General features: G+C 50.3%; 1 protein-coding gene across 14 annotated transcripts in view; it reads right to left on the bottom strand.

Moving 5' to 3' along the window:
• MSI2 (musashi RNA binding protein 2) overlaps positions 1-15,469 on the bottom strand; it is a 222,548-nt gene that overhangs the window by 83,137 nt on the left and 123,942 nt on the right. For all 14 annotated transcript variants that reach the window (XM_039387212.1, XM_039387204.1, XM_039387213.1 and 11 more), the window contains exon 7: positions 4,660-4,708. In XM_039387212.1, the coding sequence (XP_039243146.1) occupies positions 4,660-4,708 (49 nt within the window). The remainder of the gene's footprint in view (positions 1-4,659; positions 4,709-15,469) is intronic.

The following is a 15,469-nucleotide window of genomic DNA, read 5'->3' as shown; positions in this document are numbered from 1 at the left end:
CAGCCAGGGCTGGGACCGAGAGCACCCCACTGAGATGTGCCTAAAGGGGCTCCAAGAGAGTTGGAGAGGGACTTTGGACAAGGGGGAATGGCTTCCTGCTGCCAGAGGGCAGTGTTAGATGGGATACTGGGAGGAAATTTTCCCCTGTGGGTGAGGCCCTGGCACAGGTTGCCCAGAGAAGCTGTGGCTGCCCCATCCCTTAATGTGTTCAAAAGTCAGGCTGGATGGAGCTCTGAGCAATCTGGTCTATGGAAGGTGCCCCTGCCCATGACAGGGGCTTGGAACATGATTACCTTTGAAGTCTCTTCCAACTCAAACCATTCTATGCTTAACAGTGGCAGAGAGGGGAGGAAGGAGAGCTGCTGAGCTGATTTATCAGGGGATACTCCACTCCAGTTTCCTTTCCACAAAACAAACAGCCTGGAAGGGCTGAGCCCAGTCCTTCGCCCCTCAAGTTCACAGACTTTGATCTAACCCTCCTTTCCTCCCTCTTCCTCCTCAAGCAGCCCACTGTGTCCTGCTTTGCTGGACACAACCACCCAGGCTCTGCCAGGCCCAAGGGCACAGCACCCGCCCCGGCTCCACAGCACATTGATATGCTCCCTGGAGCTCCCCTCCATAATCAAGTTAGAAGGACATCATCATCCTGCCAGGCTCCCTCCACCCCCGAAGATCAATAACTAATGCTGAACTCCAGATTTTATCTGCACTTTGCAAGGGTAACAAAATAACACCACCCTCTTTTTTTTTTTTCTCCTTTCCAATTACTGAATCCTTTCAAGATTGACCAGTAATTTTCAGCTCTATGAAATTTTAGGCAGTGAAGAAAGTGATGAAAGGGATCTGCCAGAATGCTGGGAGAACTTTTGTGTGTGGTTTTCAGAGAAGTGCAGAAGTACAGTACAGGGTACAGAAACAGAGGATCATCAGCACTTTCTTTCCAAGAAGAAATGGCATCTTTACTAAACTGACTCAGGGATACTTAGTCTTCCAAGTGCAGGTTCTTTGCATTCCTACTATCACAGCTCAGTGGCCAAGCCAGGAGAACCCTTGGAAGGAGATATCCCAGTGATCCTAGGCACTGCTTTACCTACAATACTCCAAAAATTAACCACCTCTTCAGTTAAATACTCCCAGATTTTGCACCCTGCCTTTAATATGGCTGAACAGATCGGCATGAAACGCAACAGCTTTTTTTTTTCTTTGAGAACATCCAGGAACAGACACTAAAAAAGATGTCAGCAGAGGCACAGCCCGGCCAGCCTGAAGGCATTTTTAAGGTTATAGAATCATAGAATTGTCAAGGTTGGAAAAGATCATCAAGTCCATCATAGAGGCAAAGTGCTCCATCCAAGGCATGAAATTTTATTTTGGGTAGGGTTTTCAAGCAAGGGTGAGCAGTTACGAAAACCCCTCTCTCTGCCTGGTTCAATCCCTGCATTTCCACCAACCAGTGCCGGTCCTGCGTGTGCAGGCAAGTTACACACTCCCCAAATACACACCAGGAGCAACACACACGTGCCAGAATTATGTCAACAAACCCTCTCAATTTGCTTGCAAGGAAATCTCTCTCGCCTTCTAGCAGTGAATTTTAATCCTTTCCCCCTCCCATGCCCAGGATGATTATTCCAGGCATAGACTAACGACAGCAAACCACAGCGGATATTTTATCTGCCATTTCTCTTTCCCGTGGCTAATTTGAAGATACAGATTGCAACCCACAAGTGGTTTTAAGAATTGCCATTAACACTGTTGCTGCACAGTACAGCATTTTAAATGTGCTTCCAACACAATCAGAATGCCACAATTTGTAAAATCTGGGGTGATTTTATCAAAGATTGAGGCGGCAGAACTCGCTTCATCACCACAGCCCTGAGCCAGTTCATTAGCCTGATTAGCTGTAGCTACCTGTGCAGAGCAGGAAAAAATGCCAGAAAAGACTGGATAAATTCAAGTGTGAAGATCAAGAGGACTCTTACTCTGCCTTTTACACTCAATTCCTCTTTCCACCTGCACTTGGCAGAGGTAAAGACTCCGAGCTCAGACCTTTCTGCCCCTCAGCACTGTCCAGGCTTCACCCACTCACAGGAATTCTGGCTAATCCCAGCAAGTAAGCAGCATTGTCCTTCAACCAGCAATGGGTAAGCCTGTTCCCTGGGATACAGCCTCCCAAACAGAGCTGAGATTCCTGGGGGCCAGAGAATTCCCTTCTTTGCCAGGAGTGGGGAGGAGGCTCAAGCAAGTGGGACAGACCCAGGTATGGAGTCTAACTCCGGTGGAGCATGGGGGGTGTGGGTAACATCACCTCCACCCAAGGGCATTCTGGAGCCTGCTTGTGATCTTTTGGGGCTCTTAGTTCCTCCCCCCTTAGTTCTCATGCAGGAGCTTATACCAGGATGCCAGTGTGGATCAAAATGTCATGGCTTTCATGTAGGAAAAACAGACTATAAAAAAAAATTAGCCAACAAAATAAATCCACAGAATTTCTGAGGGGAAAAAAAAAAGATGATGTTGCCTCTCATTTTCAACACACAGTGGGGGGAAAAAGACCTTTGTGGAAAAACCAAAAGGTTTCACAGCAAGTAAGGTGCCCCCCACACCTGCAGCCCTCAACTTCAGCAGTTACAGACCTTTTCTCCAGGTAAGTCAGTGAAAAGGTGCTTCTGGAAGAGGAATTCGTCCTCTGGGGCTCATTACCCAGGTTCACACCTGATCACAGGGTCCCTGGCACACTGCTCCAACCTCCCCTCCGAGCACAGAAACGCTGAACCAGGGCTGTCAGAGCAGAGCTCAGCACCAGCAGAGCACAGACACCAACATTCCCGGTGCCCTCCCGCCTCGGGAAGTGCTTACGGCAGCACAGAGCCACCGGCGGGGGACAGAGCAGGGGTCACCTTGGGGAAGGTGGGGAGAGACAAACATCCTGCCTGCAGGAAGCACAGGAAGGACTCACACCACTGCTCTGCTTTGATGTCCCTGCACAGTCTCCTGCTCACCCCAGCACTGGAGCCTGGTCAGGGCAGGCACAAGGTGTTAGGAGAACACCAGTGGGCTGGAACAGGGCTTGGGCAGGCACAGCCAAGTGGGAACCAAACTCCAGGATTTGGGACATTTCAGCAAATGGAGACTGTGCCTGTCTGTCTCAGGCCAAACCTGCTGAGTGTGTCCCTGGCTGGGACTAGAGCCCCCCCCCAAAACTCCATATCAGGCAGCTTTTAAATACAATAAACAAGGTGCCAAGATCCTGAATGGAGAAGGGTATTTATGGTCTGGTTAAGGGTGGTTTTGCACAGATGGGTGGAAAATTCCCTGGATATAAAAGGAAGTTGCCGTGGGTTGAACTTTCCAAACTATATATCTGTGCCCTTTTACACAGATGGGCACTGCCTGTTCACACACCTTCCCTGGCTCGAATGAGCTTATCTTCCTAAGCAAGTCTTTTGCTCGCTGTGGCTGCATTTTCCAGGGTATTACAGTCCCTGACTTCAGAGAAGGGACTGTAATACCTGAAGTCAGGTATTACAGTCCCTGACTTCAGTGCCTGGGAGGGAGGGAATGCTATCCCGGAGGCTTGCCTGGCTCACTCAGCCATCCACACAAACCGAGTTTCTTGTTACAGCAAATCTCAGAGCCGTGAATGGCTCAGACAGCGCCGGGAGGTCAGTCAGGTCTCATGACCCTGTGAGACCCTCACAAAGGTGAGGCAGCTCCCTGGGCTGCCCCCGTCTCCCCTTCCCAGGGCTCCCATCCTGGACAGGCACAGGCTCCTTCCCACCCTCTGGCAGCCTCCCCAAACCACTCAAAGCAGCCAACATATCCGTGCCTCAGAGAGTCACCAGATCAATCCAGAGCCCCCCAAAGAGGCCAGAGTGTGAGAGGCCACGGGCAGAGCTGGCACTGCCGTCAGCGCCGTCGCACAGGGGCAGGAGCCAAACACACCACGCTGAAAATCAACCTTGGTCAGAGAGGGGGGAACAGGGTCCTGGAGCCTGTCCCCAGAGCAGCTCCTGGTGCCGCTGTGAGAGCCCAGGCACATTCCCTGCTCCCAGGGGGATGCAGTGCTGCCAGTGCTGGCTGCCAGGAGCTCCGCGGCTGCTGCGGCGGGAATGTGAACGGCTCCCCGAGAGACGGAGCAGAGTCATTTATTTCCACTGAAAGGAATGGCCATAACAGTGAAAATAACCCTCAGCTCGTTTTCACAGAACTGTACAAGCGATGATGAAACCTCATCTCTCTCGTGAAATATGTGGAGGGAAATTCCTGGAGATCCTGCTTGTTCTGAGCTACACCACCGGAGGACGAGCAGTCCTCACTCAGCTCCAGGACTCCAGCACGCCTGAAATCCCAGCAGAGGGGTTATCACCTTAATTTCCTGGTGTTTCAGCTTAACTGGCCTTATGCCCAGCTTAACTAATGCCAGCCACCTCAGAACAAACCCACTGCTTCCCAGCAGCCTCAGCACAACCAGCTCCACAGGCTTTACTCTCTCCAGGGAGCCTGACAATGGTCCTCCCAAAGAGAAGTCATTGGACTGACCAGAAAAGCCATTTCCAACAAAAAAATCCTTCCTCTGCAACCTCCAGGACAGAGGAATTTAGCACCATGGATTTAGCCACCAAATCACCACGTTGACACTGATTTTTGGCTGTTCTCTCTTACCTCTATGCCTGTTGGTCGTCTTGTCAAACATTAGCATGGCGTCCTCTACCTGCAAGACAAAGAGGGGAGATTTGTGCTTTAACACACCACTGAGGGCTGGAACACACGACACACACACCAGGACGGGGGACATGGGCAGGAGCAGCCTCCATGGAGCAGATCTCCCTGATTTCAGTCAGTCAGTTCCTCGTTTTGGAAACCTGGTGCTTTCACCCCCCATCCCGGCTGACACCTGATCCTAAAGCAGAAAAGCGAACACTAAAAGTGTCCACCCTAAAAAGCCAAATATCTGAGCAGTTCTTCCATCTCACACCAATCCCTGGCTGTGCCTCATTTCCCTTTCATAGGGAGATAAGGAAGGGCCAAGAGAGGAACTGTGGATACAAATCAAGCCCATGACTTCTCCAAAACAGAGTCACTGTCTTGGCTGAGAGTTAGGAGGTTAGAAAGAGGTACAAGCAGGGTAAAATCTGGTCAGCCAAGGAAGGTATTCAGAGGTTTTCAAAAGGACTTTTGAAAAGCTGGAGGAAAGAGGGGAGAGGGAGGAGAGAGAAAGTTTAATTCGCATCAGGCTCGGCACTTCCACTTCAGAAGAGAGATGACTGATGAAATGTATTGAAGTGCAACCAAATTGCTTTCAACTTTCATTAGGATTTGCATGATTTATTCCACCTCCATTTAATCTGTGCAGCCACACCTAAAATTTTACACTTACTGCAGGAGGATGTTGTGCTGGGGTTGATTTCCCAGCATTATCACACTTTGGGCTGTTGCTCTGAGGCCGCAGGAGCGGGGGCAGGTGGGTCCCACGCACCACCAGACACATCCTGGGCAAGCTCCGAGAAGAAATTACAGACTTGCAACTCCCTGTTGTAAACTCAAGGCTGATGAAAACCTGTAACCACTCAACTGCAGAAGGTGTTGCAGGAAGGGAGAAGATCTTTAAGGAAAAGGTTTTATCCTTTACAAGTCTCCACTCCTTGCCTGGGGGACAGGCTTGGGATTTTTTGTTTGCTTGTCTGGGGTTTTTTGATTTTTTTTTCCCCACCAGTAATTTTTAGGTACTTACTTGTGTTTATATTCTGGCTTTCTATAAATCATTTGTTTTAGCTAAGTGAATTACAATGCAGTTACACACTGCTCACTTCACACAGTGCCACCAAAGGGTCCACCTGTCCCCCCAACCGTCCTCTTAGGCAGGGGACAAACATTCAGCCTATGACTGTGCAAAATTACCATCTCAGCCTTGGCTGGGCAGAGAGAGTTTGGGAAGGCGGTAAAAACAAAATCTGAACTTCTCTTAACTACAGGACAGAAATATTTTCCAGGAAATAGTGAAATGATACAGCGCAGCAAAACCTTACATGATGCCTAAAATTCATCTGAAAACCTGTCTCTGGTTAACTTGTTCTTAACTTTTCAGTCAGAATGACTTTCAAAGAGTGTTAGTGATGGACTGAGGGGGTGCAGAACAGCAGATCTCCAGATCCCCATCATGACTGAGACCTAAAGACGCTGATGCACAGAAAAATCCAAAGCGCATTAAGCACGGAGCCGTTTGTCCCTCTGTCTGTCTTCCCTCTGAGGAGGAAAACTCACCAGGATGAGCAATCCCAGGAGGGAGATAAGGACTGTGCTGCCCTTCACCCTGCCACCGCTGCTTATCTCTGCTCCACGGCTACATTTGCTCAGCAATCTTTATTTTTCATTCTCACGGGTCTTGGCCTCACTGGAACCAAAAATTACATGTTGCACCTCCTGCTGTTTCCTGGGGCATCGCAGCTCCCGCGCCTGGACCCGGCGTGTGCCACCCACCCCCTGTCCCCACTCCATCACTGCTGCAAAAGGTTTAACCTGGGACTCTTCCCGTGTAACTTTTCTGCCTCAAATCCCATCCCAGAGCCCAGAGAGCTCCTGGATGGGATTTGAGGAGCTCAGAGAGCCCAGAGAGCTCTCTGCCCAGGAGCAGAGACCCAGCAGCCAAGGGAGGTCCCATGTCCCCTGACCAAGAGGCTGATGCTGTGTGTAGGCTCTCCAGGCTGGACCCACACTGAAAGGGCTGTCCTGCCAAAACAACACCTCCTCCTGAGAGGACATTACTGGGGACTTCCAAAAAGGTTGCTGTGTTGGTGTTAGGGGGAGAAGCCTTCTCAGATGAGGCTGTGACTCTGCCCTCACTGTAGCATGGCTGTGTCTCGGCTCAAGGTCTTCCAACCCCTTGGGCTCAGCTACAGCAGCACGACTTGAACCTCTTGTGCAGCCACATCCTGCTCCTCCAAGGGCTGCCAGGGCAGAGGAGGGACTGGTTCTGGCACCAGGACTGAGCACTGAAGGGTGGGGAGCTCTGGGTGCAGCTCCTGGCCGCAGTGGGATCTGCAGTTCCATTCCCTTCTCCCACCTGTAGAACGCTCCCCCATGGACACACGTCCTCTGGGCAGACACCACTTTGTGCCATGTGTACCAAGGCCACCTTCGCTGGAATGATGACCTTGGCAGAGATCTTTTCTATGCAAATAAATCCCTATTAGCAGTAACAAGCACAGGCTGCATGGGCTAACCCTGCATGGGCTAACCCTGCATGGGCTAACCCTGCAGGTTTCCATCGTGCTGGCTGGGACCCTGAGGAGCACAGGAATCCCGGAGCAGGCGCTTCGCCCCTCCGGCACTGACCCCTACTCCTGGGATCAGGCCTGGGCAGCAGCCCCCTGCAAAAGGGTCAGCCCTGCCAGTCCACAGATCAAACCTGCACGGGGGAAGCTGCTCTGCAGCCGAGTTCAGACGTGGCCCGTGTGTGCCTTGAAGAAAAAATAATCAGTGGGGTGTTCTTTGAGCCAGCTGGTGCCCTTTCAACAATGTCTAATTGGTTATCTTTTCTCTTTCCTAAGGTCAGAACATTTTATCTCCGTCTCTGCCCTTTCTGAGCTTACCCCACCCTGCGTTATTTTTTAGGGCAGCCATTGTAGCAGAAGAATAGCCTCTTTCCTCCATAGTCCGGTGACACAATGAGACTTCTTGAAACCTCCTGAATAGATAAAGTGCAGCGGCAAAAGGAAAATTCTATTAACGCTTTGCAAAATAAAACATCTAAGAGCTGGTTAGACAAGCAGGAGAAGAAAAATCAATATGGAGAGGGCGGCGTGCTTAGAAAAACTTTTCACCAGTCGCAAAAAGGTGGCGAGGGTATGGGGGGGGGGGGGGAAGAAACTTATTAATGCAGAAAACCCATCAATGGTATGGAAATCTGGCAGAACAGCAAGAACTCAAACTAGAAGAATTTGAATATACAAAGGGCTGAATAGAATGAGCAAACCACACTGCCTCACACACACAGCCCGTTTCTCACGGTTCTCTGTGAAGCAAACACAAGCGGCTTGTTCAAGTTTTCATCAAGGAGAAATAAGGGACACAGTCAAGGTAACCGGCAGTAAACCCTGTAGTAAGCAAATTGATCCCTGTTTCAGGGGAAGGGAAAAAAAACAACCCACAGCCGAAACTCAAGTGCATTCAGGAGCTGTGGCTGCCCAAGTTAACCCCCTCCTCCAACCCGACGCTCCCGCGCTCGCCCAGAATTTTAAAGATGCTCAACTGCAAGTTTTCCGGGTCTCAGCTCAAAACACGCAGCTCACATCTTGCTTACAAAAGAAAAGGAAGGTTTTTCCAGGGATAGAAGCGAGACTGGAAGACAGAACTGCCGCCTGCAAAGCTTGGCCTTTACCCCCCGTGCTGCCAGCCAGACCCTCGGCCGGCCCATTCCCGGGGCACAGCACAACCAGCCCCCAGCAAAGCCCTGGATTCCCCAGGGCAGGTGTGGGAGGCTGAGCCACCTCCACCCAGCACACTCGGGAGCCAGCTGGCAACCCAAAACCTCAACCTGTTTCAGATGTAGTACGGCTTGATATGGAGGCTTAAAGGAGCTGCTTAATCTGGACTAATTCTGGCCATGAAGTGAGACTGTGTTACAAAATGAACAGTCTTAGCACTTGTGGTAAATAAAAAGAAGAAAACAAAGCCTTTCCAGCGAACACTGGTTACAAATGGACACTTCAGCCCCACAGACTCCCCTGTCCCAGCACAGCCCATACATACAGCCAATGCAGACCCAGTTTCTTATATAAAGCCCAACTAATGGGCTTCAGTTTATTTAACTTCTTTTTTTTTTCCAATCCACTTGGGGCTCTGAGAAAAGGAAGGGCTCTACCACTTCATTACTCACTGCCTGGAAGGAGGAATAGGGGAGAATAGGAGGATAGAAAAAAAACCTGGAGGAGCCAAAGGCTTTAATAATCCTAACAGTTCTCAGGGTTATTTAAAATATGCCCAACCACTTCACAAAAGGCTCCACGGAGATAAATGTATTTGATTTTCTTCCACTTTAATGGAGGCATACATTTAAAGCAACAAAACCAGGGTGACCTAAATAAAATGACTATTAATTGTGCTCAGAAAGGCTCTGAATTTAATGCAAGTGATCTAGCCCAGGAACACACAGCATTCTCCAGTCACAGCTCCCACTTTCCTCTTTGGGATTTTCAACTCCTCTGTTCCACGGGGCAGCAGGAGCTGCTCAGACCCAGCACAGTCCATGGCTGCTCTCACTGTAATGAACAGGCTGAGTCCTCTGCAGAGCCAAGCAGTGGTTCCAGAACATTCTGGAGGATGGTGCTGCCACCAACAGCTTGAGTGACCAAACCAGGATGTTTTTCTGGAAAACTTTACACCTCATCTTGTATTTCTCCAACTGCATGATGTGCACATGGACCCGGCAGACCCAAAAGATGCTCCATGGACACACACCTTGTGAACCCAACGCTCATGTACAAGGGGCCTCTGTGCACAGGAGCAACACCAGCCACCATTCCACATCTCCACATTCTGTTTTTTCCATTTGAATCAAGGAGGAAAACCTCCACAATGGAACTACCATAACTACACCGAGTGGACACACAGCAGTCTTTATGCCTCACACTCCTCATCCAGCCCAGCCCTGTTTTTCCTGATCCAAACCCTGAGTTTCTGACACATCCAGAAGAGGCCAAGATGCTCCTGCACTCTCCCTGAGCGTCCCCCCAGGATGGAGGGGTTGTTGTTTCCAGTGCTCCCAAGCAGATTTGGCACTATGTTCTCCATCCCTCCAATGTAAAGAAGAATTAGGGCAGAGAAATGGAATTACACAGGCAATGGAACACGGGCAATTCCAGTCAGGTCCAGGGAGGGAAGGAATTACCAAAGGATGACATTCAACCCCACACAGTTGGGCTGTGCTTCTACTCCCTCGATCCCCGACTTGTGAACTTTACAGATCTATACTTCTTCTGGTCTCCCAAGAAAATTGTGCTGGATATTCTGGTCTAATTCCTCAAATTATTTATCCACACTGCACAAGTCCTCCAATATTTTGCTTTCTGAAGCAGAAAAACCTCTTAGCTGCTAGTAAACTGTCAGGTGCTGTTATTTTAAATGCGCGTGTGAAATCTAAGCGCTGGCAACGCGCTCCTGCAGATTTACAACCTCCCCCCACATAAATTAAGACAAATGCCTATTGCACGCCAGACAGTTTGAAATGGCTCTCCTACACCAGGCCTCTGGGCTTGACTACAACAGAATTAAACAGAGAAACAAACACTTGAACCTCTCCCCCTCTTTCTGTCATGCCCACCTCCGTCCTCCCCACACGGCTGTCCCCTGCCCAAAGGCACCCCCAGGCACCCCTGATCAACACCCAGGTGCCTCCAGCACTGTGTCCCAGCACACCAGAGCACAGCACTCCAACCCAGGGCATGGCTGCTCCCTGTTCCACCACCCCACCACACTCATCCCACCCTGGCCAACGCTCCAGGGAGCAAAGAGGGGACCTCCAGGCTGGAAGCACTACTCCAGCCCCGTGAGGTAGCCCTGGCTCCCAGCTGCCTGCTGAGGGATTCACCTCCTCTGCAGACCAGGCATGATTTGGGTCATGCTCCCAGGGGGCTGCAGGCACAGGGAGGGCTCCCTGGTTGAGCAGTTCCCAGTGTGCCGTGGTGGCTGACACACTGTGCACCGTGATAACAATCAATGCCACACTGTGCAAGCACAAATTCCAGTGCTAGCAATTTTTTCCCCCCAGCAGTCAAGGCTTTAAAAAGTCTTCTTCAGCAATTATAGCTAATAAAACTACAATTTTATTCAACACACACATATCATTGTAACTAATTTTGCTCCGTCAGGGCTGAAATTAAAACAGTCATTCAATCACATTAATCTCAGGGCTTGCTCACCAGCCGTGACATGGCAAAGAGCATCCCCAACACTTGCCAAAAAGCACCGTGGCTACTGCTGGACTTCAAAATGCTCCTGCAAATCACGAACATGTTACTCAACACTTACTCTACCAAGGGGGATGTAAGAATGACTAATGCTCTCCAGAAAAAACAGCTTTCCACAGCAGGACAAATTAAACACGACTCCATAGACGATTTCTCATTAATTCCTTCTCTGGCATTAATAATATGAAGTATTGATGAAAGCAAAGCTCTGCCATGCTCACATCAGGTTATAAACCATGTGAGGACTCTAGGAGTGCTCCTTTAGCTCCTGTCTTGGCTGAGAGCTTCCCTGGTCCCCACCAGATTTCCAGTACACCCAACACCACCAACAGGGAAGACAAGGTTCTTGCAAAAAAATACCAAACCAAACCCCAACCAACAAATGAACAACTCAGAAACACAAAGACACTTCTTTCTTCAGCATCAGGGGCTGCTGTGCCACTGCAGGACCTGCAGCAGAGAAGGGGATGAGAAGAGGAAGGAAAAGAAGGCAGACCGGTGCCATTAAGGGTCTTCTACAGCAGAGTGGTTGGCATTGGATAAACTCCCAGGGACATTTCTCCCAAATGGATAATACACCCAACACAGCCAGGACCAGAACCAGGGAGAGGCACTGAGGTCCCTACAAGAAAATGGGACACAGACCAAACCACTCTGGGAGGCAGCTCATCACTCCTCTGGGCACAAGCAGCTCCTCTCCTGCAAGGTCTCCCTCATCTCCCAGTTCCCTGCAACACCAGGTACTGCCTTTCACTATGGAAATCAGCTGAAGACAGCAGTGACACAGAGAGCCAAGCAGGCCACGGGAGCTGCCCTGTCCCGGCCGCAGGGCACGCGCTGCTCGCTGCGCTTTTTGGGGACAGAAAAGCTGCCTCGTCAGAGCAGAGCAGAGCGAGCCCCGGGCCGGGTGATCTCTGCAATCAAGTCCTGCAGCAGCTCTAATTGCCCAGAACAATCCGTGCCTGCCGGCACACGGGCAGCTGTCCCCTGGGTCTCCTTAGCTTGACGGAAAATAGGTTCCAGGGCTGCATTTCTGGAATGGAATAGGAGAGTCAGAGGAGCCGACACGAGGCCACGGCTTGGAGAGCGTGCGGGAGCCAGAGAGACACCCCTGGTCCTCCAGCCCTTCTCCCAGGTTGTGCTGCACCTAATGAACCTCCAGCTGCACTTCAGTGCTCTGAGATCCTGAGGGAAGAGGGTACAGGGGGTACACACCCTGCAGCAAGAACCTGAGACTCGACTCCATGAGGTCCCTACAAGACACAAACCCCAAGGAACGGGTTAAGAACAACTCTCCAGAGGCTGTGCTGTTACAGCCCTGTGTCCATGGAGAACTGCACCAACAAACTTCAAATCTCACTGCAGAGGAGCAGAGTCTCACTGAGAATGGGTAGAGATGTGGCACTGCCCAAAGGCTCATGGCCTCGGTGTTGCTGGGGACAAAATGCCACTATCCAGGGCCTCCCATGTGCCTGAAATAGCTCTGGATGGTGACAGAGATGACAAATGTCATATAAGCAAAGCAAGGGCTGCCACAATGACCCATTTTGTATCACTGACCTGTCTAAAAACAGATGTGCCACACCAGCTAAAATCAGTCATTCAATCTGAAACTGGGGTTAAATCAAGGAGCTCCCGCTGCCACCCTTTGCCAGAGAGGCAAGAACAGAATCCAGTTCCAAACATCTGCTGGAAAGTATCCAGACTCCCTTACAAACATTTAATTCACCCTGCCTCAAAACATCCTTGTGTTTTACCCATCTAACAGACAAGGAAGAGGGTGGGACTACAAGGGAAATTGAGTTACAGGCATTTCAGTGACCCACACATGGCCCCAGAGCCAAGCACCATCCTGGAACTCTGCCTTCCCTTCCTTGCTGGCAGCAGGAGATCCACCTCCCACACTCAGCCTTCTCCATCTCTTTATTCGAGTCCCCCATCTCCCTGTACCTGTGCACAGGCACATATCATGCATCCTTTTCTACAAACTTCCCCAACAGCTGAGTAACTTTGGAACAAGGTTTTCTTGTGGGATCCACAACTGAAAGAACACCTGAGCCCCATGGTCCTGCTCCAGCCCTGTCCCCTCACTGCCTGCCTGAAGGAGTCACCACCAGATAAAAACCCAAGGCAAACCCACACAAACTACTTTTTAAACGCACACACCATAACCTTAAGCTACTCTTTTGGTGCTCACATGGGAGCTGTGGGGCTTTACAGTCTTAAGCTTCCGATGCTGAAAGGCAGGGAAACTTCTGCTCTTTGGAAAGCAAAGGCTGAGAGCTCCAGGTAACCACATCACTCAGCTGAAGCTTAAATATATCAAATATCACAGGAGTCGACAACACTAAAGCTCGAGGGAGCTCAGCTCCTTTACTCCCTCAGGTGCTCTCAGGCCACCTCTCCCCAGCCAGGTAAATGCCCGGAGGGGGTGTGGGCAGGGAGAGGAGCCCTCTCCTCCTGCCAGCAGGGCGATGCCGTGGTGGGGGCACAGGAGGAACGTTGCTCCTTCAGCACTGCAGCCAGCCAGGTGCGAGGCGCTGGGTGATTTTACTTTCACGGAACATTAGCCGCCGTCAGCAGAAATAATTCTTCCTCCCTTCACGGTGCTCGTTTGCATATTAGCACCGCAAAGTTGCAATCTGTTTTCTTTTCCAAACAATACTTCCGAGGTGCTGCCCACCAGGCCTGGCCAGCGACGGTTTTGGAAATGCTGAGGCTGTGTCAGCCCCAGAGAGAGAAGAGGCAGCTTCCTCTCCTGATGGGTTTTAGCCACACCAAACAAAATCACCACCTGAAAAGCCAAATTTAAACACAGGTCCTCCTGTCTGGCTGCAGCAAGAGGGACGTTGTCATTTCAATTTAATTACAGCAGCCCTTCAGGCTCTGCCTCTCTCCTTGCTTTGCTGCAGTTTTAGATTGGGTATTAGGAAAAAAATCCTTCCCTGGGAGGGTGGGGAGGCCCTGGCACAGGTTGCCCAGAGAAGCTGTGGCTGCCCCACCCCTGGAAGTGTCCAAGGCCAGGTTGGACGGGGCTTGGAGTAACCTGGGCTAGTGGGAGGTGTCCCTGTCCACAGCAGGGGGGTGGGACTGGATGATCTTTAAGGGTCCCTTCCAACCCAGGCCATTCTGGGATTCTATGAATAAACCTCTAGGTTTTCACTGAGTGCCCTAAAGCCACACAGTGAAATCCAGCTCAGAGCCTCCCTTGCTATCGAGAACACTGAGAAAAACTCTATTCACAAGAAACCCAGGGTGTTTTCACAGATGCCTTTGCAGCAGAGTCCCAGGGCAGGCTGGACTCAAGGATACAGATCTGATTAAGAGACATCCTGAGCACAGTAACAGGATCGAGTTTAAAGAGCTTCCTGCTGCCCTTTCGTAAATACCTGCTGAATAAGTGTGAAGATAAGACAAGGATTGCATTACGAGGCTTCCTGATGCATGAAGGGCTTTTTTATTGCCCAGAGTTTAAAAAAAAGGATGAACAATTGCCACAGCCAGCTAAAGGCTCAGCTGCAGAATCAAACTGCAGTTTATTAGCAAAGGAAAACTCATCTAAGTTCCCTTTGACTGTAATGAAAAAAGTTTCATTTTATTTCCTGTTGGATCCTTTTCCCTTTTATTGTTCTTTTCATATACTGACTTGCATATTAAGGAATATTTTTCCAGGGCTCTTTGGTCTAAACAGAACTCTCCTCCCTTGTATTTCAACTCCAAATCAAGCACAGCTTCCCTCTCTATATTTAGGGATTTTTTTAATTTATGGAAAAAAACACTGCCAACTCTTACTGTGACAGGTGTTGCATGTTGCTGGACTCAAGAAGGTGCCAAATTGTTGGCTTGGGGGTTGAAGCCCACCCTCCACCACCCCCCCAGCAGACAGAGGATGGTAGCTGGACTGGCTCTGCCAGCGCAGCTCACTCCAAGCCCTGGACCTGTGCAGCCTGATGGCAAGCTGGGTGGTCAGAGACCTGTACTCACACTGAACTCATCACACTGATGATTTATCACTTTTAAAAAACAATTTTTAGGCTGTTGGAGCAGAGCCCCACCTCTCCTTGCACACACACAGACACGTTGCCCGCTCCGGCAGCTCCCAGCGCACGGGAGGTAAAAGCCATTTTCCCATTGCCACAAATTAATGATAAAACCAGGAGAAGACCAGTCCCTGACTTTGCTTTCACAACCTGCCTGGAAAGATGAGAGCTTTGCTCTGGCACTGAACACCCAGAGCCGGGAATGGGGATTTCCCTGGGCTTACAGCCCCTGCACATCCCTGCATCACCTGCACTACAGCGTGTTCAAGAGAGGAGAAATAACCTACATGAAGTACTTGCTCTGATTTCTGCTGTTCAGGGGTTTGGACTCTTCTTTACCTCTTAAAATACACCAGCTGGTCGTGATGAGAGAGCAGGAGCCCAAAGCCACTTGATGGAATGAGTCTTTTAAGGCTGCTCACGGCAGAAATCATCATTACAGTAACTGGCAGCAATCGGCGCCGCTGC

This window comes from Pipra filicauda, unplaced genomic scaffold, assembly GCF_003945595.2.
Source record: "Pipra filicauda isolate LSUMZ 115617 unplaced genomic scaffold, ASM394559v2 scaffold120_size2142806_pilon, whole genome shotgun sequence".
NCBI classification, from domain to species: domain Eukaryota; kingdom Metazoa; phylum Chordata; class Aves; order Passeriformes; family Pipridae; genus Pipra; species Pipra filicauda.
Note: the sequence above shows the minus strand (reverse complement) of the source record. Positions and strands in the feature narration are given on the sequence as shown.